Source organism: Zeus faber (genome assembly GCF_960531495.2).
Source record: "Zeus faber genome assembly, chromosome: 5".
Lineage (NCBI taxonomy): Eukaryota > Metazoa > Chordata > Actinopteri > Zeiformes > Zeidae > Zeus > Zeus faber.
The window spans coordinates 16,444,672-16,467,722 of NC_137192.1; the positions used below are offsets into that span (position 1 = coordinate 16,444,672).

The 23,051-nt window shown below is 42.2% G+C and overlaps 1 protein-coding gene across 1 annotated transcript; it reads right to left on the minus strand.

Annotated features, from left to right (window-relative positions):
• Nucleotides 1–10,398: 10,398 nt before the first annotated feature.
• miip (migration and invasion inhibitory protein) lies at nucleotides 10,399–13,811 on the minus strand. Its single transcript, XM_080001665.1, has 9 exons — nucleotides 13,701–13,811; nucleotides 13,424–13,608; nucleotides 12,964–13,066; nucleotides 12,756–12,867; nucleotides 12,575–12,651; nucleotides 12,183–12,309; nucleotides 11,628–11,724; nucleotides 11,175–11,282; nucleotides 10,399–10,791 (listed from the first exon to the last, which is right to left on the minus strand). The coding sequence occupies exons 3-9, from the start codon at nucleotides 13,016–13,018 to the stop codon at nucleotides 10,642–10,644; spliced, it is 726 nt and encodes a 241-aa protein (XP_079857791.1). The 5' UTR covers nucleotides 13,019–13,066; nucleotides 13,424–13,608; nucleotides 13,701–13,811; the 3' UTR covers nucleotides 10,399–10,641.
• Nucleotides 13,812–23,051: the final 9,240 nt, after the last annotated feature.

Below are 23,051 nucleotides of genomic sequence, written 5' to 3' on the forward strand. Positions count from 1 at the left end.
TGGGGAATATTAAAAAAAAAAAAATAGAAAAAAGAAATGTCCGTCATCTCACTCAACTGTTGAATGGCAGCAAAGCTTTTAGTGTGAATGACATGTGATCACGTTGTTCAACATGTGATATCGTTTAATGGTGCCGTAGTTATTTGTTATGGCCAATATTCCTGTAGTCTGGGATGGTTCAACTACCCTGTCACAGGTGGGGGCGGGCATTTGTGCTCTTGATATATATCTGAGTTTGAAAGTATAACTGAAGACTTCCCAACCTCGCCAAAACAACTACTCAGTTGAATTCTATTCATTTTTCAGTCGCTGTCCACCAGCTAAAGAGCCCCAGGTTATTTCCTGCCGGGATCATCTTTACACGCGTTCCTTATTTCGCCGGTATTTTGAGAGAGCGAAGTCGAATGTACTTTGCCCTGTATTTTAATCCTTCTACCGCCACTTAATCGTATCTCTGGAGTGCCAGCGCGGCGGCTCATCCCCGCCGCTTTCTGGGTAAGTAAATAACAGCGTTATATCCAAACACCAAACACCAGAGAGAGAGAGAGAGAGAGATGCCGAAGACAGGCAAGAAGAGCAGGACCACCGGTCGTAGTTTCTATCCCGCAAATTAGCGCGTGGCTGACGTTCACGACGGCGCGACATAATGACATTAAGCGGCAAATTACAACTAGTCAGCCATCGGGTTTATAGTGAAAGTCCGACTCACCGGCTCGGCCGCAGCAGCGTCGGTAGTTTCGGTTCCGTGGCGCCGCTGGCTTCTGGTCCAGGAAGCGGAGAGACGAACAGCGGCGATGGAAGAAACCACGTGCTTAAGGTAAGAGGGGGCGGCGGCGGCGGCGGCGGCTCTGAGGACATATATTCCCAAACGGGTCGGGCAAAATGACGAGGATTCGTCGACGAACTGTGCGAACACGCGTTCTCTGATATAGCTAGTTCAAATCGATACGCCGGTGGAGCGAAACGAACCGCTAAATACCGCGACTGGTTTACTTGCAAGACACCCTCTCCCCGCGAATAATGGAATGGCGCGGACTCACCCCCCCTCGCTGCTCGCCCAGCTGACGGTCTCCGCTTGCGCTGTTCACTTGCTTTCACCTTTAGTGGACGCCCCAGTCAGCAAATCGCCAACGGAGTTGCTTCAGCATGAAACGATTACATTCACGAAGTTCACTCCAAAATATGTTGCCGGGGGAAAAGTCATAACATGGGGCTCATTATTTTTTTTTTTCCCCTAGTCCATTTCAACCACCAGGTGGCACTAGAGTCTAGGGATAGAACGTTTGGGTTTGGCGATCCGTGCACATCGCGACCAAATAACTTAACAATTTTTGTTTCTTCATTATATTTATTTACAGTTAATACAGATATGGATGCAAAGATTATATGAAAAAGGCAAGCAGCACAATGACTCCTCCATAATAGATATTATTAGTTCTGATATATACTTTTCATTGTGCTCCATTTGATGTATACTTTGACATATTTGTCACAATAAATAATGCACGCTTGCACAGTTTGTCAATGCATGTTTGCACAGTTTGTAAAATAATCCAAGTCACCTCGATCAACATTTGAAAATGCATGTTCTCATAAACACCCACGGCTTGCACAGGTGGTTGTCGCTCAGTTTGATCCTTTGATCTTCGGTAATATCTATATTGTTCTTGTTGTTGTATGGTGTCACACGTGGTGACTCTTCATTAATTGTTCAGTGTAACTAACACTATCCTCCTGCATGGCCATGTGTGTCTGCTTGCCAGCCTCTTGCTGCGGCACGCTGAGGCACTCTTCTTCTTCTCCACTGAGAAGGTCCATGTCTGTTGGTGCTGAATCTGTGGGCACGGCGGACGCCTTCCTGCAGGAGCCATTTCCGATGTGAAACGTGATGTTGACGTTGACATTGGGCGCAGGGGCTGGGGGACTAGTGGCCTGAGAAGAGGGTTGATTTGAGATAATAGTGGGCGACGACGGAAAGATGCTGGACTCCATGTTCGATAGTAACGTGGAAGGCTCTGATAGAGGAGAGGGTTGATTACACAGATATACTGTGGACTGCAGAGGGCCTATGGATTCATCTTCCTGGCTGCTGAGGTCCTCCGTCCTTGTTAAAGGTTCAAGCTCATTATTGCAATGATTGAGGCCATTACAGGGTTCTCCTGTTTCTAACACACTGGGCGGCTCCAGGAGACCAACAGTGAAGGAAGTGAGCTGAGTATCTCCAGAATGATCCAGATGTATCTGCAGGAGACATGGATGGAATGTTATAGTCTGTCATACTCTGAAAGACCATAAATATATTTAATTAAAATCAACATAGGGATTCTTACTTTATCGACAGCGTTACGGTTTCCATTTGGATCTGTTAAAAAAAAAAAAAATTCAGCCCCTAAATAGGAAAACATGTACAAGTACCGTCAGAGATTCCCAAATTCCAATGGATGGATGGATGTGACTTCAGGTATAATAACTACGAGGTTGTAGGTTGAATCATCCTATTCACTGTCAAGATAACCACATCCAAACGTAACGATGCCAAAGAGGAAGGAAACAAAATTACCTCTCTTCTGGATGACTTTGCATCGAACAAGAACCACCACAATAATGATGAAGAGGAAAATAAGTCCAATGACGCTGGTTATGACTGCAGCTAATAGGTAAGTAAGGACACACACACACACACACACACACACACGCGCACACACACAGTGTGAGAAGATGAAGTGATTTATGATTTTAAAAAGGATGACATCTCACAGCCACCTCATTACCACATGATTATTTATTTTTTTTAACATTGACTCCATGAACCCACCTGGTTCCGTGTCAGGGCCTTGTGACAGAGCTAGTATTGGATGAGTTATCATTGGCACCGCGACAGATGACCTGGCAGACGCCTGAGCAGTTAAGTGGGCTGGGATTGTGGTCGACAGATTAGCGGTGGTATAGGCAGAAAATAAATCCTGTGCCTCTGTCCGTAGACTTTGAGGTGTAGTCGCGTACGCAGCATCACACAGAGTGTCGGCGGCCGAATTGCCCTTTTTCACCACAGGCCTCCCGTCACACCTAGAGAGAGAGAGCGAGAGAGAGAGAGAGAGAGAGAGAGAGAGAGAGAAAGAGGAGAGAACATGTGAGCCGAAAAGGTAAGGAGCTACATGCCTTCAAAAGTAACGAGTGCACATGCGTGTCTGTTCGTCACTCACTTTGTATGAGGCTTACAGCGCTGAGTGTAGGAGGAGATATCAGAGAATGTTCCGTCTGGGCACGGTGCACACTTCACATTGGAGGACGTAGTCCCTGAAAACCCCATCAAAATATCCAAATAAATGATCCTTTAACCGCCGGTCATCAACACACACTGTGTTTGATTTTAATATCAGCAACGAGAAGGAATCTACGTATCTTCTGTCTAATATGCAACGCCTCGCTCGCAAATCTATTTAACCGATTCCAAAACTATAAATACCCCGGAACTGTAAGTTACTCACTCATTCCCTTCAATGATTTTCAGGTTTTAATTACTGACATTTTCAACGACACTTGTCATTGCTTCATCCCGTGGTTGGTTGTTTCATCCGCGTTGCGTGAACTGTGATTTAGCAACACGAGACGGAATTGTATTATTTGTTCTCAGGCCGTGCTAAGGAAAGAGATTTTAATCTCCATGACAAAATGGAATTACCAAAAGCTATATATTCATATATAGAGTATCGTGTATAATTTTTAGTTAGGTTATGCAACAGCCTTATAATTACTAAGAGGACCCTGTATTGTGTCACTAACGATAGGGAGCAAAGATACCTTGTTGAGAGACTCCGTAACCCGGTGAGCACAGCGTGTATTTTCTGCACTCGGAACAGTACGGGTCGTAGAAGTCCATGATGCAGTACCTTCCAGGCAGACACATACACTTGGAGTTGGTGGAACTAGAGCAGTTCCGGGCGTATTGTAGACCCTTGACTGGTCATACATTAAACAGAATGGATCAGACAGAAAAACACATAGTGCATTATGAAAAACGATAAGAGAATATGAAGTATTTTTGAACTAAATGTACCATTGCAAGGGCTACTCACTTGCTTGACACTTGAGGCAGGAAAAGCACTTTGAAAAGTAGTTTGACTGTTCAATGTACTGGCCATTTGGACACGGTTCACACACACTGTCTGCAGTGCCATGACATTCCGTTATTAGCTTCTTTCCTGTAACATAATATTATTATTAACATATTTGTACACTACAATAAGCTTGTACTACAGTAGTGTATTTGTATCATTTATTTTGACTCAAATATTACACTTTTCATTGCAAAAGTAACATATGAATAAGATTTAGCATTAAACTCTGGGTACTTACCGGGGGGACATCTGCTGCAACACAAATTAGAATCATGTCTGAGATAGTGTTTCTTTCGGTCCAGACAGGTTTTATTAGCATCTACCTGATAAGGCAGGGAGTAAACCTAAGATATAAAAATTTAACTGTCATGAGGAAACTCACTCAAGAAGTAACGGTAGAATACAAAATTAATACAAGAATACTAATACGATGAATAGATTTTGGATCTGATACACACACACACACACACACACACACACACACACACACACACACACACACACACACACACACACACACACACACACTATATACAATACAGACTTCGGAATCATGTGCAAAATTTGCAGCAATCACCTCCGGTGACAGGCAAAAAAAAGATTTGCTGACAATGGCAACTCATTTCTTGGTATTTCTCTTCTAACAGGAAGTGCTTTATATGGCAAAGCCTTTTGCTGTTTTCCAGCATACTGCTCATGGCAGTATAGAGTAGTTTTTTCTTAGCCTCAACAACAAAATAAGAACAAGAACTAAGAACTAAGAACTAAGAACTAAGAAATAAGAAATAAGTGTTTTCCCTTAGTTTTTTTGGTCACTCGTATCTCGTATAAACCAAACTGAAAATTTGGCAAAGTGAATAGTTAGAGAGTAAATATGAGTTAAGTAAATTAATAACAACCTGGTTACCAGAGCAATGACTAATTATATAAACAACAAATCAAAACCACTAAACTAAACAGGGTTGGGTAGTAATCCTACTACCCAACCCTGTTTTCCATGGAATGGAAAAACTTTTACCTCACAGAAAAATGACATTATTTCCCTCGCAGACAACTTCATATTTCATTAAATGACTCACATCCACACACATAAACGACGTCTACATTTAAATCTACGATTCAAACAACGGGGTCCAGATATATTCCTGAATTACATTACCATCAATGACACTATAATGATATTACCCACTTTCAAATAGTCCTCACATCAACCAGAATGCGCGGTAAACGTTGATATTAATATTATATATATATATATATATATATATATATATATATATATTGCATAGGCTATTTCGTATTTAAAATATATTTTTATATTAAAAATATTAAAAAAAAAAAATTATTCGCTAATCTCTTTTTTTTTTTTTTTTAGTTTTTAGACAACGACAATTAAAAAAAAAAAAACAGTTAAAATAGTTAAAATGGCTAAATAAGCGGCGATGAGACAAATAACGAAAAATATACAAATAACGGTCCTGTGCCGCCTGGTTAACGCGCCACACCGATGAAAGCGTGAAAACAGATGGACATCTCACCTTTGCAGCCCTGGCAGCCAGCAGCAGCAGGGCCAGCAGCGGAACCGTGTCCTTCATGCTCTTTTTTTTGTTGTTGTTGTTGTTGTTTGGTTGTTTGTTTGTTTGTTTTTAAAAACCGGGACAGAACGCGCCTCGTTGCGCCGTCCACGGTTCGCAGCGGCGCACTGACGCCAGATGCGCGTTTTGAAGCAGGAAACCAGCCCAACGCAATCTCTCTCAGCGTTATTCTTCTGAACGGGAGGGATGTTTCCCGTAAAATACACACGGGAGGTCCAAAACGCATAAGGGCCACGTGTCAGAGGCACCCGGGCCGCCAACTTAAGTGAAAGTGAAAATACCCCTCACATACCCCTCACACACCCCTCACACACAATGGCTCTAGTACAGCTTTAAGCACCACAGTGACATTTCTACCGACTGGAAGTTAAACGACATAGTACTTGTGTCAAAAGTGAAAAGTACTTCTCATATCCACTGATATAACATGACTCATAATATGGCATCGTGCGGATGAGTGTTCATGCGGATCTTGACTACAATTTAGTAGTGTCAGTGATTCGGAAGAATATGGACTAAAATCCAGAAAGTATAGATCATGCTTTAAGGTCCAAAGTCTCTTGACACTGGATGTGCTGAACTGAAAAAATGAACTGAAGCACGGTTAAAAAAAAAAAAAGGAATGTGAGGATGGCATATCTGCTCACCCACATCAAGTTGAACAGTACTGTTTTGATTCGACCTTTGAGGTAGCCACTGAAAGGCCCCGTGCTTTTCTGCCTCTGCGTTTTGCGACAAATTTCCCCCTCCCACATTCTCAACATGTTTATGATGCTTGAGGGAAGCGGCATCTGTGCCACTTTGTTAAAAAAAAACAAAAAACAAAAAAACAACGTAGGCCTATTGCAGATTATAACCCTACTTGCTTCATCAGCTAAAATGCGACTGACATTGCTGTTGCAGTTTTTTTCTCAAGTGTTTACACACTAACACTGGTGCATGAGACACAATGACCACAACCTGTGACTCACGTACCAGTCTCTTGAAGTGATTCTGATAAAATTCAAGCACATTTCCTGCTTTACACTGATGCAGTTTGAAACCACTTTTTTTTTTTTTCTCCAAAACACTACACACAGATCTCGACAGTTGGCACAGTCTTCACAAATAAAATCGCTTGTGTTCATATGGAACACACTGCCGTTCAAAATGCTAAAATTAAATTCCATACTATCCACACTGACTGCACATTCAAGATTCAAGATTCAAGATTTTTATTTGTCACATACATATACATACTTCCATACATATATGCAGTGAAATGTAATGCAACGCACCCGGTGATAGCACACAATAAGTCCTAGGAAAAATTACAAAAATAAAATAAAATAAAAAGTAGAAAATTCCTTTCTAATAGACCGACTAACTGACTCCTAAAACGTAATACAGTAAGTGGAATACTTATAGAATAAGATAAAAAATATATAGAATAAAATACAATAAAAAATAAATTGAAATAAAATGGAATAGGTTGAAGGAATATGCCTATGTATATGGGCAAACACATGTTGCCAAAATTGTTCAATGGGCGATCAGAGCTTTAGCAAAAGGGCCGCAGGCGAGCTCTTCTGCTTTGGAGCAACGAGTGCCAACATATTGTAGAAGAGGGAGGCAAGAGCAGGAGGAGTGAGCGTGAGGAGGAGGACGACGGGCAAGAGGAAGAGCGAGACCAAGGAGAGCCATAATGTCCGATGAAATCGGGGCCACTTGGTCCAACAATGAGGGAGGCTGGGCAGAGAGTACAACCAAACTTGAGCAGGTTGACAGTAGCGTCCATCGTCTGGACTTTCCAAAATTTGAATAGGTAAGACATCTACTCTCATTACAATATTGTAGTACTGCATATTAATACAGTACTCAATGATTACTGTAGTACATTATTGCAAGTGGACCATAGTACTGTAAACAAAGTATGTTCAATGTATGTATGAGATTGGGAACTCTATTCCTAGTTTATATTCCGACACAGTATTTACAGTAGTTACAGTATTTTACTTTATTTGTATCCTTTGCATAATTGAAAGATTCTCTCTCTCCTGAACAGGAGACCAAAATCGTCAACATGGTTCTAGAAAACACCACCGTAACACTAAAGCAAATACAAAGTAGAGTCATAGAAAACAATGACATATTCCAAAATATTGACAGTTTGTCAACACTGGACCGTGTCATGCGCCGAAACCTGATGAGGATGAAACAGGTTCACAGGGTGCCATTTGAAAGGAACACAGATAGAGTCAGAAAATTGCACTATGACTATTGTGCATGTAAGACCTACTCATTCCTAAAATTGATGCATACTATCAGCACTGTGTAGACGTACTGTATTCCCTCATTATAATCCCGCTCTCGGTCTATTTTTAATAGTCATGTTGCCTGTTTCAGAGAGTTCTTGAGCTAGATGCAGCTGCAGTGGAGCACAAATTAATCTGTATCGATGAGGTTGGTTTCAATCTCGCGAAAAGATGAGGGAGGGGAAGGAATCTCATCGGCCAGTGTGCAATTGTCGAAGTCCTTCGCCAGCGAGAAGGGAACATCGCTTTGTGCGCAGCCGGTAACCACCACAGTGTCGTCCATCACCATGCCACCCTCGGCCCCTACATCACATTCCAGGACACGCTCCTCAACATTCTTATCCCACCAAGACCAGATAGATGGCCCAGAGCAGCCCAAGTACTTTGTCATCTGGGGAACATAAGTTTCCACCGGGCTTCTCTGGTTCATTGACCACCTGCACTTTTCAGTAGTTTATCTAACGCCATATTCTCCATTTCTCAATCTGATTTTGTTTTTTTTTCTGCCTGGAAATTAAATGTCCATGGCCACAATCCCCATATGTGTATACCCCTTCTGCAAGCTATGGAAGATGCATGTGCAGATATAGCTGTAGAAGCTTTTCAGGACTGGATTTTCCATGCTGGGCGATACTTCACCCGCTGCTTGGCCAGGGAGTACATTGCTTACGATTTTAATGAGGTGCTGTTGCTGCAGCCAATTTTTTTTCACTGTATACAGAACATTTTTCTATTACTTGTTCTGTATGTGGAAAACCTTAGACATCAAACTTTGTGTTTGTTGGGATGTACACAGTTGTGGTGTGGGGGTGGTGCGGTTTAAGCAGCCACACCCGTCTTGGGTCCAGGTAATTGGGCCCGGAATCAGGGTGGCTGTACGCCTGGTGCTCATAAGAGCAATCAACAAGCGACAGATAAAACCCCCATCCCCCCACACACACACGGAGAGCCTCGGTTATGACAATGTTCCACCCGCTCCCAGCTTGTTCCATCTCTCCCACTCTCTACAATAAACTGGTTGAAACATCTCTGCCTGTGTCTCTGTGTTGGGGGGCCCTGAAAACGTCACTCGCGTGGCAGGCGGATCTGCTACAATGTTTTTTCGGGAAATAGTGTTTTTATTACAGTATATTGGTGTGTTTTATATCTCAGTATAAAAGCATTATACAAAAATATTTTAGGACAACTATACATACGTAGTAAGTATAACACTGAACATGCAAAAGGCTCCTGAGAAGGCATTTGTACTAGTGTTTTCAGTGTTCAATTGGTTCTTAGAAATGTCTATTCATGTGTGTCATTTCAACACAAAATACCATTTTAAAACAATATTGTTTTGAATGCAGTTTCATTTTGTGGGAGACTTGTGGAGCTTGGCGTTTTGTGTGTAGAGCTCTGAGAATATGAGGTGTGTCTTCAGAAAGCGTGTGTAAACAATTAAGCAAATGTAAATGGGGGACATATATACGGTTCATATACAGTATATAGTCATGAACTTGGATCAAAATACAAATGTGCACTTTTCTTTGCTTCGTTTTGGGTAATGCGGGGGACTGGAGTTTACTCTAGGTTCGAGGGCGTGATGGAGGAAACCAATGAGTGGAAGAGCTTAAAGCATGCAGATTTAGTAGCCGAGTCACAAGATCGTGGCTCACACAATCTTGTAACACATCACACCAGTTGAGAGAGGGTTAGAGGATTTGTATGTCGCCCTTTTATTGTTAGCACAAGAGATTTAACATCTGATCCTGTGTATTATTGTATAGGTCCCCCATCAATACCATTAAAAACTGCTTTTCTGTACCAAATCTTAAATTGTTCAAATGTTATCTGCCAGTTTTCATGGTTACCTTCAGCCCAAACTAACAAATGTAAGAAGAGATTAAGGAATAAAATACTATCTTGATACTACATATCAGAGAACCATATATTTCCAGCAAGATGCGAGCACAAAACCAAAAACGTCAGTACACAACTTCTTAAGTGCACTCAACATTACATAAAGACGGTAGCATTTCAATTATTATTTAAATTATATTGTTTATAATTATTACTGCCTATTGTTTTTTATGTGAGCGGCTGGAACTGTTATTTCCATTTGGGGATTAATAAAGTATGTATCTGATCTTATAAAAATTCACATTTCATCTCTCAGCACAGAACTGTGGAAAGTTAAATATCATCTTCCGGGGCATTTAGAGGAGAAGTGGGGCAAAACTCAGATTATTTCTTTGTTTTATTTTAGATGTAAGAGACTGGACATAGCAAACTGAGACACTGTAACTGTGGCCTAGATGGTCACACAGTTTATTGCGACACCTTCACACAATGCCGGTTCAATTTGAGTCAGCGGTAAAGGTTTGAGGGAAGTTCAAAAACAGAAGTGGGTGTCTGCCTTGACACCAAAATAATCGCAGAGAGAGGGAAATACGTGCATGAAATAGAGGGGACATCTCCGAAACCAGTCTTAAAAGATTTAATCTCACTCCTACACAAAATGTGATTCAAATCAACTGCTGATCATCACACTTTCACATTCAAGAGAAAATGCAGAGAAAGAAATAAAATATATAAAAATAAATCCCTAAATTACAATGCTCAAAAACATGAATCTGAAAACAGGTAAATGATAGGTTATCCTGGAGATTGGGAGGGTGCTGTGTTCGCGGTGTGCCGTAGTCTGCTTTTAGGAGAAAGGTGCTGGAGATGATAACGAGCCAGACACGACACATCTTGGATCTGCTCAGAACGCCGGCAGCCAGATGCTTCTGGCACAGGGATGTCCTGGAGGAAAAATACATTAATCACACACACACACACACACACACACACACACACACACACACACACACACACACACACACACACACACACACACACACACACACACACACACACACACACACACACACACGTGTAATTGTGCACCTGCATTTGACTAAGGATTGCGTAGTTTGTACACAAAATGCGTGCAGGATGGCAGACCTCCATAGATATGGAATAGAAGGAACAATAGATTGATAGATGACCACACACAAAAAGCTGTTCTATGCATTTTCTTAATAATTAATAAATAAGTTAATAATTTGTATATCAAGGGCTGTTACAGTATTAAATTGTCCACCCCCCCTCCCCGTCTTTTGACAATCTTAACATCTCATGTGTACCGAGTCCTTTTCAATGGAGGTCCTGATGTTCACATTGCTGCGTAGATCCAGGCTGCTGGGCTGCAGAACAGCGGTCTGACTTGTATTTGACCAGCCTAACAGACAGTGCTGCAGGAAGAATGAGGCAAGGGATGAGATTGAATTATAGAAACAATCAAATAGAGGGCTGAAATTCTGTTAAAAAACAAAAACAAAAAAACAATGACTGACAACACACACACACACACACACACACACACACACACACACACACACACACACACACGATAGTGCAGAGGAGTAACACACTGTGCTCCCCTTAACAATTTATCCCACCAAGTCTTCACTAGTTGAATGGTACAGTATGTTAGCCATGTCTGTAACGCTCTCTTGGAGTGCTTTCATTTTTTTTTGTATGTGCAGTCGATGAAAAAAAGTTATTGCAGTGAATAATAACAGGAAACTTTTGCTTACCGAAGGTAAACCAAAGCTATCAGATGGGTCGAAACTGCACCGGCGATGGGCTTTGTACTCATAAGCCGGCATGAGAGCGGCATGAGGAATGGTAACCCTGACAGAAATAAATCAAGTCTCTAAAACAACATAATCGATTTCATTGGCTACTACTAGATAAATACAATTACTTAATAATTAATTAAAATTAATAATTATGTTAACTGACGATTGGTGAGCAACTGTATAAAAAAGGTACACGAATCAAAAATACATTTTAATGAGATTTACTCAGGACATGCACAGATTAGTTGAGCGGCAGGACATCAATTCGTGAATTTGAGTTAATTATAGCACATTTACTATAAAAACACACAAAGTGAGGCTTCAATGTCACATGATCAATAAAACCCCTTTTTCAATGATGGGAAAGCTTTCAGTACAGTGGAAATAGCTTTGAGTGCTCAAAATATGTACATTGATCTGTTTACATCTGATCTGATCTGATCTGTTTTTTTTATAAAGTAATGCATGTACAAGAGGACATTGTGTCAGAAAAGGTATAGTTGTTTTTACCTGATAAAAGCAGGTTCTGTATTGGTGTGAGGTATAGAGGATTTGGGCTTTTTGCACACCGGACAACACTCCTGTGGATCCAGTGGGATTGGAAACAGTCTACTGTTAATTCTATAACAGAAGGTACCTAAAAAGAAAGGCCACAGGGAGACGGTAGAATTATGTGTTTGGTCAATGACGTGTTAATAATGTATGCATTTTGACAGCCATCATATTTTGTTGACTATATCTCTTAGTCATCTTAGCTGGGTAAATCCATATAATGGGTCACTGGATTCAGGGACTGGTAGGCAGAAATACATTGCAATAAGAAGAGTAAACAAATGCAGTACTAGTAAAATTAAATTAGTAGTAATAAATAAATAAAAAAATAAACAAACGAACAAACGTACACTGATGAGTGCCGACGTTGGCCTCTGCATCATCCTTGCCTGTTACCAAAGGTTGAAGGGAATGGTCTTCTAAAGATCTACAGAAAAAACACACTTGTAAAAAAATAGTAATTCAAAAGCACCCTCAACAATCAATTGTGAAATAGTCCGTGACAAATGTAACCGCGTGACAAAAGCTCACTGTGCTTGGCAGCTGTTGACACATTCATCCTTATTTATTGATCGAAATGCACGTAGGTCGTGGAAGAAGTCCTCAGAGCGCTCCACTACAGAACTTTCAACGTCTAGGACTCCTGCAGAGATGAATTCAGGAACTTTTTTAATAATGCACTCATTAAATTTGTCTGTTTTAAACAGAGAACTTGCAAAAAAACCCCAACAATAAGTACCTGCTATCCAGTCATATCCAAGTAAGGGCTGCAAATGTCTATCTGATGGGGACATCTCTTCCAACTCAGGAGAATGAAAAGTGACCCTAACATCGGCCTGGCTCTGCAAACAGAAAAATGATGCTGACACTGAGCGCTCTTGGCAATATGTTGCACAAACACATTTGATACACTGCTGATTGTACTTGTTATCTTTGAGGCCTTTGCTGATGATAACTGTGATGTACAGTCAGTTCCACTGACATATTTATCTGGTGTAGGCGGCCTTAACGCACAACAGGCAAAAGTAGAAAACACAAAAGGCTCACTAGTCTAAAGCTCCATCTAGTGGTTAAACAAGACCTCACTGGGCACCTGTAACTACATTTGTGTTGTCGTCCCCTCTGAGGAGTGATGACATTAAGGATATTTTCAGATGAACGTAATGGTTAGTGGGTTTGGAAACGATCCTTTTGCTCACATGTCTCTGATCCAGGAAACTGGACCTGTCAAAGCTTTTCCTTTCTCTTGGCAGGCCAGTGACTGGAGCGAGGCTGTCCTGAAGCTCTGATGGCACCAGATGATCGGCGGTTTCTTGACAATGTGTGGCTGTCGCAGGTGGTGGGGAAACATCGGGTTTGGTTGCTGTCCGACGGGTGCGGGTATCTGAAAGGGTGAGAGATGAACAAATTTGCTCAGCGTACGCTTTCTTTCAGAAAATACTTTCCCAGGACATTGTTCATGTGCATTGTGAATACCTATGAAAGACCCTGTCCACACACATCTTTGCGCATCTCTTCTCAGGGGAAACTGGGTGTGTACACTTGTATGACTGGCACCTTTGCGACTTCTTCTATGTCAGTTTTGTTGCAGCCCTGGCAAAGTTCGACCTGAGAAGGAGTCTAATCAGCCAACCACCTGACAGAGGGGGTTCCCAGAGAAGCAAGTTTACATGTTTTATAGATAAATATGGTATTAGGTGAATAGTCACAATAAAACGAATTTTGTTGCACACTGAATATAAATGTTTCTGGACTGGTTTATTGTGATTTTTTTTATTTCTATTTTAAACCAACCAATTCTTTTCAATTTGAATTACTTTGCAGTGATTACCTATTTGCTGTATCTACCGATGCCAATTTAGTCATATTCCATGACTTTTACACGACTGTAAATCTACATTACAAAATATCTATATATATATATATATATTTTTTTTTAGTGGGAACCCTTGTTGATGATTTAAAAATGTGACTTGATCAAATCATTTCACATTATAAAAGGTCTTGCCTTGAATCACAGTTCCGTTCTCCTCAAAGGTCACGGCAGGTTTTCTGCGCGGGGCTCGGTCCACTGACGCCTTTCCCTCGGGTTCGCCGTTCTCTGTCGCCTCCGCTACTCGGCTGTCAAAGCGTCGCAGTCGTTCCCTTTCCTGCCTCAACTCTGCTAGTAGCTTTTTATTAAGGTCTCGTAAAACACTCAGTCGATCTGTGAGCGACATGATGCCGTCATTCATCCGCGCTGATACCAGATACCACACAACATTAAATACGAGAGCATCCGGAGGTCCACACGCAAACGGTTCGTATTTTTAAACTGACTTTACTTCCGGATCTCCATGGCGATGCCTTCCCCCACCTTCGTTTTGATTGGTTGGATTTGTACTTACCCATAATGCTGTGTGCTTTTTTAAAGCGATAGGCACGTCGTTTCTTGCACCCCGAATGGACGTCATTACTGGACGTAATGTAGAAATCTACATTTTTATATTATGTCCAGTAGTGAGAGATATATCAACACTTTCTTTAACCAAGTGTTTATGAGATGATAGAAAACTTGTAACAAGATGTGGAAAAAGTGGGTGGACAACTCCGACAAGATGTTCAAATGTGACAATCATTATCAGTCATCAATTACTCGATTCTTTCCATGACCAATACATTAATGTATATATTTTAGAATACCTTGGATGACATAAGTGTGCTTTTGAATACATGATCTCAAACCTTTCTTTGTGAAAGAGATTTAACATCGATAACAACAATAATGGTACATTTTGTCACAATACACAATGTTGTGTATTTTTCGGCGTTCCGACACAACATTTTGTAGGAGATTTTGTAATTAGCAATCTACTGATTTGGGATCTATAGTTTCATCACCCCTCATTAGACCACATATATATATATATATAAAGTACTATTGTTCTTTGTCTTTATCGTATGTCCTTCTTTGTTAATCTGTTCCCTCTGATAAATATGGAATAATAATAATCTCATGGCATTGTGCCAAATTAAATGTACCTACCATGTTCGTAAAAAAGAAAATAAACAACAGAGGGCGCTGTTGACATTATATCACACACGTACAGTATATACAGTATGTGTATATATATATATATATATATATGACCCTTTTATTTTCCTATATATGTATATAGGAAAATTACATGTAAATAATCTCTACAAATAGGAGTCGCTTATTGTTCATATGCTCCTCTATTGGGTCAATAATGCTTATTTCCTATACAGGCTCTCTGTTGAAAGCCAACCCTCAAAGCAATTACACTGAAACACAAAAGGGATTTTACATGTATTATATTGAACTGATAATATAATTTGGATAATAGAATTTTGCAGAATAAATGCCAAAGTAATACCTGCAACTGTTACCCTTTTATTTTAGCGAGAACTCCAAGATTCACATCTTAGAATAGAATATAAAAGATGTAAAGCCTTTATTGTCATTGTATAACTCTTCATACGATGAGATTTCGGAATGCTGCTCCTGCTGGTGCACATGGAAATACAAAGTTTACAAAAATACAAATACAAAGTTTAAAAACAGCTGAAACAAATACACTGGTTCTATTGGTAATAAATAATGTAAAATATCCATATGTAACACTAAAACAATATGCTAAAGTGCAGAGGTGTGGGTGTCCCTTCACCAGTGAGGGTGGCTATTGCACTTAGTGAAACATTATTGCACACTCATTGATAGCAGCACGGCTACATGTAGCTCCACAGTATTGCACAGGGATGTAGTTCCAGTGTGGGTGAGGTTCAGAGTTACGTAGCCGCCTTTCGGTGCTTGCATACGTGCGTGTTCAGGTCAAACAAGTGGTGTCCAGGTTGTGAAGGGTCCTTGATGATGTTTTTGGCCCTGCAGAGGTAGCGGGAGCAGGCGATGTCTTCTAGGGGGGACAGAGAGCTGCCGGTGATTTTCTGAGCTATGTTGATGATTCTCTGGAGAGCTCCCCTGTCTGCTGCTGAGCAGCCGGCATACCACACTGAGATGCAGTAAGGCAGTATGCTCTCGATGGTGGAGCGATAAAAGGCCACCAGTGGCTGTTCTTCCAGGTTGTTCTTCCTGAGCACCCTCAGAAGAGTAGGCGCTGCTATGCCTTTTTAACAACCACCGTGGTGTTGGCAGACCAGGAGAGATCTTCATAGATGTGGGTGTGAACCCTCTTCATACCCTCCCCGTTGATGTAGAGTGGGGCCGGTTCTGCCCTGTGCCTCCTGAAATCCACAATGAGTTATTTTGTTTTTGTGGTGTGCAGTGTCAGGTGGTTTACTGAACACCACGCTGCCAGTTTCTGGACCTCATCTCTGCATGCCCACTTGTCACCTCCTGAGATGAGTACCACTAGTGTGCTGTCATATGCAAATTTGACGATGGTGTTGGTGGTATGGATTGGTGTGCAATCGTATGTGTAGAGAGAGTAGAGTAGTGGACTCAGCACGCAGCCTTGTGGAGCACCGGTGCTGAGCGTGATGTCGGAGGAGAAGTGGGGGCCTAGTTCAACAGTTTGAGGGTGGTTTGCGAGGAACTCCTTTATCCAGGTGCAGGTGGGGGAGGGGAGACCTAGGTCAAGTAGTTTGTCAGCCAGAATGTCCGGGATAATTGTGATGAATGCTGAGCTGTAGTCTAAGAAGAGCATTCTTATATAGCTCCCTCAATGTTCCAAGTGGCTCAGCGCGGTGTATAGGGCTATGGCGATGGCGTGGACCTGTTTGCCCTGTATGCAAACTGATGTGGGTCGAAGGTGGGAGGGAGGCTGGCTTGGATGTGCAGAGAGACCAGTCTCTCAAAGCACTTCATGATCACTGGTGTGAGTGCAACTGGCCTGTAGTCGTTTAAGCTGTGGGTGGTAGCCTTTTGCACCAAACTGGAGCTGCCACATCCATGTGCGCAGCCAATGTCCGATGATCTTCATCTTAATCAAGCGCTCAGCAGAGGAAATACTCCCCAAAAAAACAGAGGTAAACTGAAAAAAATCCAGGATTCCTCACCTCATTAGTATTATAGTGAAGTAAAATATTAGGTAACAGTAAGGAACCTTTAAGGTCATGGCAACAAGTCAAGTCAAGTCAAGTCACACTTTATTTATAGAGTGCACTTCATACCAGGGCAACACAATCCACTTTACAAAGAAATACAAAAAAGAAAGAGAGAACGTAGTTGTCAGCCGGTCATTACAAAAGAATGCCCCTGAAACAACAGCAACAACAAAAGCAACAACAAAGACAACAAAAATAACAATAAAAGCGACTCCACAGTGGCAGCAACAGCAACAGAAAACAACAACAGTAGCAACAACAGCCACAGAAACAACAACAACAGCAGCAGCAAAATCGACACCAGCAGCAACAACAACAGCAGCAGCGTACACGCAAAGACGTCACCGGAACCAGAAGTGGTAGCTCTCACCGGAACTGGAAAGGTCACTCAGGTTAGAGATGGTTAAGTCGAGGTATAAGGTTACGTTAAGTTGAGGTACAGTATAAGGCAAGTGAGAGTCAAGTTTAGCTACAAGGTTAGCAGCAGCAACGACAACACCACTTCAGGTATAAGGTTAGTGGCACCAACAACAGCACTAGCAGCAGCAGCAACGACAACACCAGCAGTGACAATACCAGCAGCAGACAACACTAGCAACAAAAACAGCAACAGCAACAGCGCACAAGCAAAGACGTCACCGGAACCGGAAGTGGCAGCTCAACCGGAACCAGAAATCTCCTCATCTGTATTGAGTCAACAGTGTGTACCATCTCATCTCAACGAAGTAACGCAGAGCAAAGACGTCACTTGAACTGGAAGTGGTAGCCCTCACCGGAAACGGAAATTTGCAGTGCACACAACTGTGTGCACCGTCTCATCTTAATCCAGTCACGGTCCTTTAATTAGCGTCCCTAAACTACGGGTTTTTAAAGTTTTTCATTCTGACCTCGGGAGGGAGATCCTTTTGAGGTTAGGTGTTTAAGTTAGGGTATAGAGTTAGAGATGCTTAATTTTAGCCATAAGATAAGCAAGGGTTAAGTTTAGGTATAAGGTTAGCAGCAAGTCCAGAGTATGCCCCTTATTGTGGGTGGGTCCAGAAACGTGCTGAGTGAGGTCAAATGCCTCCAATATGCTAATGAAGTGTTGAGAATCTGGGTCTGTTTGATTGTCAACATGAATATTCAAATCACCTGAGATAATTACACAATCATTATCAGTGGAGACCTTGGACAGTAGCTCAGAGAAATAATCAAGAAAGCCACATTTAGATTTTGGTGGCCGATAGATAGTGATGATTAAAATCGGGGCACTGGAGTTTATAGATATACGTAGCATGGTGCAGCAACTATTCAGCTCTAGTGGTTTGGATGAATTTGAAATTAGGAGGGGCTGTCTCAATGCGTGCGACCGAGCCATTTTTATCCAGCCAGGTCTCAGTTAATAGAACGAAATCCAGGGTATGAGTATTTATAAGCTCATTAACTAAAATAGAGACATTTTTATTGTTCTGGGTGCATGGCTTTGTGGGGTACTGAAAGTTTGAGTCCGAACAGGTAGTACATTTTTTCGATTCCTGTATGTTACAGAGAAGTTACGTAATTTCGGACTATGGTTTATAAGTACAGGAATTTGTAAAGCAGAGTGACAGTCATTAATGTCAGAGTGGATCGGACTCACCAAACATCAGCAGCGAACAGAAAATTTCCGCGTAAGTTCCATGTTTAAGGCAAGGAGGCGTGATCCGTGAAAGTTTGGATGAACTCCATCATGTCTGAAGACGTTTGGACAGTTCAAGAAGGTGCCGGAGTTGTCCACAAACAGTACGTTGAGGGAGCAGCAGTATCCTTTGAGCCATGTGTGTAGCTGAAGGACCATGGAGGGGCCAACAATGAGCATGGATGGAGGTCCGGCAGCAAAGGAGTTCCAAGGGACAGCAGCAGCCGGGCCAGGAGAGCACCGTCCTCCCGGAGGCGGCGCAGGCAGACAGTCCCAGTCAGTGGTGGCAGGGCGGCCACGGCTCGCCGCCAGGGTCCAAGGCTCTGGGGTGGAACAGGTCCGGGACTTGGGCCATGGCTCCTCTATCATAGCCGGCAGGGCGTCAGATTGATCCGACTCACCCACAGTGAGAATGGATCCGGGCCATGGGAGAGTGGAGTCTAAGTCCGATCCGATCACAGCGGAGGACATAGAGCAGGAGATGTGCTTAGCCTGAGCGCTAGCGATGGAGGTCAGACGCACGTCCTCACGCAGGCTGTGGATGTCTTTGAAGACCAGATTCTCTTAAGCACCGAGTCTGTCGACCAGGCGCAAACAGTTCCCACAATCCGTGGAGGTAGGCATCCATGCCGGCATAGTTAGCAATATCCTAGACTAACAGGCTAGCTAGCGTTAGCCGAGGGCTAGCCAAGCGCTAGCCAAGCCAAAGTCAACGTTCCAAAATCCGAAAAGACAGTTCAGGGGAGGGTCAAAGCCAGGAAAGAGTAGGTATATTGCAGTGTAAATAATCTGAGATTCGTAATCCAAAAAAACAAGCCGCTTTCCATTGCAATATGGAGCTGTCATTGCAACATAGTTCAAGTCATATCCAGGAACTGTAACAAAGTTAATTGCAGAAAAAAGGATAATCATTATTTTCACAGAGAGGTGACCAATAATTATCATATACTGTATACTGCTACCTGAAATTATCAATGAATATCTGTTATGTGCAACAACTGCCATTCTTGACGGCCAATCCTAAAAGCAATGGCACAAAAATCATAAGATGAATGGCTTCAAACTATGAGTCTCATTTAAAGACTTGTAAATAAAACCCTCTATTGTTGTATGCATTATACAGCAGTATACAGTATGGAAGTATGATTCACCACAGTAACTTGAGTGTAAATGTCACAATATGTTATGATGCTAATAGGCTATGGATTTAATTCTCTGCATAGATTCTTTTTACATACAGATTCAATTTAAAAATCACGAAATACTGCTTGAATAACATCTGGTAAAATGCCTTAATAGGCAGCAAGCTTCGGAAAATTCAAAGCACCAAGTCTCATCAATGAATGATGATAATAATAATGAATATAGCTGCAGGCGGAAATACGCAGGGTCCAGTGTAGAAGTATAGTTGACCCTTCATTAAAGTTCAATGGACAGGGCTCTCTGTTCCAGTGTGTTTTGTGACTGCAGAAGTTAATTTGTTCCGGCCTGGTTACAGCGTTATTCTATTATCGGGCGGTCTTTGCGGCTGTGGGTGGGTTTCCTAAGCCGCAACTAACGGTGGTTATCAATCTAAAGTAGGGCTGCATGATTTTGGTTGACATGATAATCACGATTATTTTAGTCAATATTGTGAATGTTAATCAATTCTGAAAGGAATGTTATTGGGTTTTTATCTTGTAGAACTAACTCTGGTGTGTGCCAGTTGTCCTCAAAAGCGTATATATTTATGACGTTTAATACGCTGTTCTTTGTTTAATCCAATAGTCTTCTGGTAATACTATAACCATTTTTTACAAACATAATAAAGTTTAATAGCTATAAAATAATACCTGTCACTTTGAAACTTTGTATGGTTAAGAGTTTGTATCTTATATTCCTTTAGTCAAACTCCAATCGCGACTTCATCTGTCAAGTGATCTGTATACTCAACATGCGCATGCACGCTGTGTATGGCACCATCTTGGTGAGGTTGCGATTTTTTACATACTTGTTCCACAATACTGAATCACCAGATCCATGACATCCATAAAGTTAATCTTGGTGCGGTCCCGATTGTTGACTAGATTGCAATGCTATCATGTGACCTGTGCGCGCTGTAATTTGTGTGCGTTGCGGCGATGATAAAAAAAAAACACGATAATGGACCAATCTGGATCAAACTTGGACGATGGCATGTCGGAACTGCCCAGAATACACATTTTATTCATCCTGTCTGTGAGTGCAGCGGATCTATGACATCCATAGACTACTGACATCAGTTTTTCATTAACAAAAGCAATAGTGCTTGCGTCACTTGGGGCTGGAACCCCAAATATAGCTGCAGGCAGCAATGTACAGGGTCTAGGTCAGTTGTGTTGGTCACAAATTACAGTTTTCTGAGTTCCCGAGAAACGCAGCATCACTTCCTATCAAGCCAAATGACAATTATCCGAGTTCCCATGGAACGCAGAATTACTTCCTACCAACACAAGTTACAATTGAAGTTCCCATGGAACACATCATCGGCTGGCTCCCTCTCGTCTCGACCCGGCCAAGATCTTGTGCAAAGCAACCAATACACACTAATGGAGTCTAGACCGCAACCCACCGAGCACCTCCCCCCATGCGAAAGCCCCCCCTCCCCAGTCACAATCTGCACATACATAACAAATTGAATGATGATGTCAAAAAGCACCCCGCTCCACCACCCCAGCTGGCTTGGTTACTTCTGGTAGATTGGCAACAGTTTTTCACTAATTCCTGCTCCAAATATAGATCGATGTGGATCTATATTTGAAGCAGGAATTTGGCAGCTGGACGCCTAAATTTAGTAGCATGTAACAATGCACGGGGTCCAGGTTAGTCGCAGCAATTGCACCGGTTACAATAATGGGATCAATTGAAGACAATAATTAAGATAAATTTGCTGTGTAAGTGTGGCAGTTTCAGGGCCCTCTGGCACAGATGACGGGGTTTTGGACACACAGATTATTGTAGAGGTGGAATAAGCCCAGGAGCAGATGGACACATGTTATGACAAGGGCTCCTACCCTGAGTGTGTGTGGGGATGGGGGTTTTACCTGTTGCTTGTTAGACAAACCAACAAGCAACAGGTATGCAGCCACACTGATCCTGGGCCTCAATTACCTAGACCCAGGACAGGTGTAGCTACTCAAACCACACCATCCCCACACCACAGTAAGGTATCCAAGGAAACATTTATTTTGATATTCATATCAATTTCATATAGCAGTGTCCCTTCCTAGATTGTGGCCTTGTCGTGGCGGAAGGGCTTCCGAATTTTAGTGATCCCCAGAGCTATGTCCTCAGAAGTTTCATGCTACCGATAGGGTATCCCAAGGTGAACAGGCCAGGGGTGAGAATCCAGACAAACATGATCCCAACACCCCAAGACATGGTGAACATGAAGACCAAGTTTACCCTGTCCAGAACAGGGTCACTTGTACCCACTCCTGGAGCCAGGCCTGGGAGTGGCATTCGCAGGCAAGCACCTTGTGGCCGGGCAGCCCACGTAACCTGTCTTGGCCCAACCCCAAAAGACTACGTTGGACCATTGTGTAGACCACCCGCAAGATGCAGGGTAGGCGTGGGGTGAAATGCCCGACGGCAAGGCGTTGAGTCGGCGGTAACAGACGTTCTGGACTTGGTTGGTTGGTGGCCGCACAGTTGGAGTTTTTCCTAGTGGATGAGAGGGTCGCCTTAATGTGACTACAAGTTTTTTTCGTTTTTTTTTTTACCTGTGCTGTCAGCATGCTAGGCATACAACAGAGTATGTGTATGCTATTGCATCTAGGACAGAGTTAGTCTGCATGTAGCGTTCAACTTCTCAACCTGCAATCAACTCTTTATTCATACTTAAATCATTACTCTTTGGAGAACTATTTTACCATGTTTGGGTCTATAAACATCTAATCAGTACTCCAAGAGGGGGAGATTCACCACGAGTGAGACAATTAAACATAGAACCAAACAACATTTACACGGAAAACATAAACAGATGACAGATGACAACATGTGTTGAAAAACAGAGTTTTTCAGATAATCAGGTCCAGGAAAACTGGAACAGCAATTTGGCACGTGGCCTCTTCCTGTCACACACATGA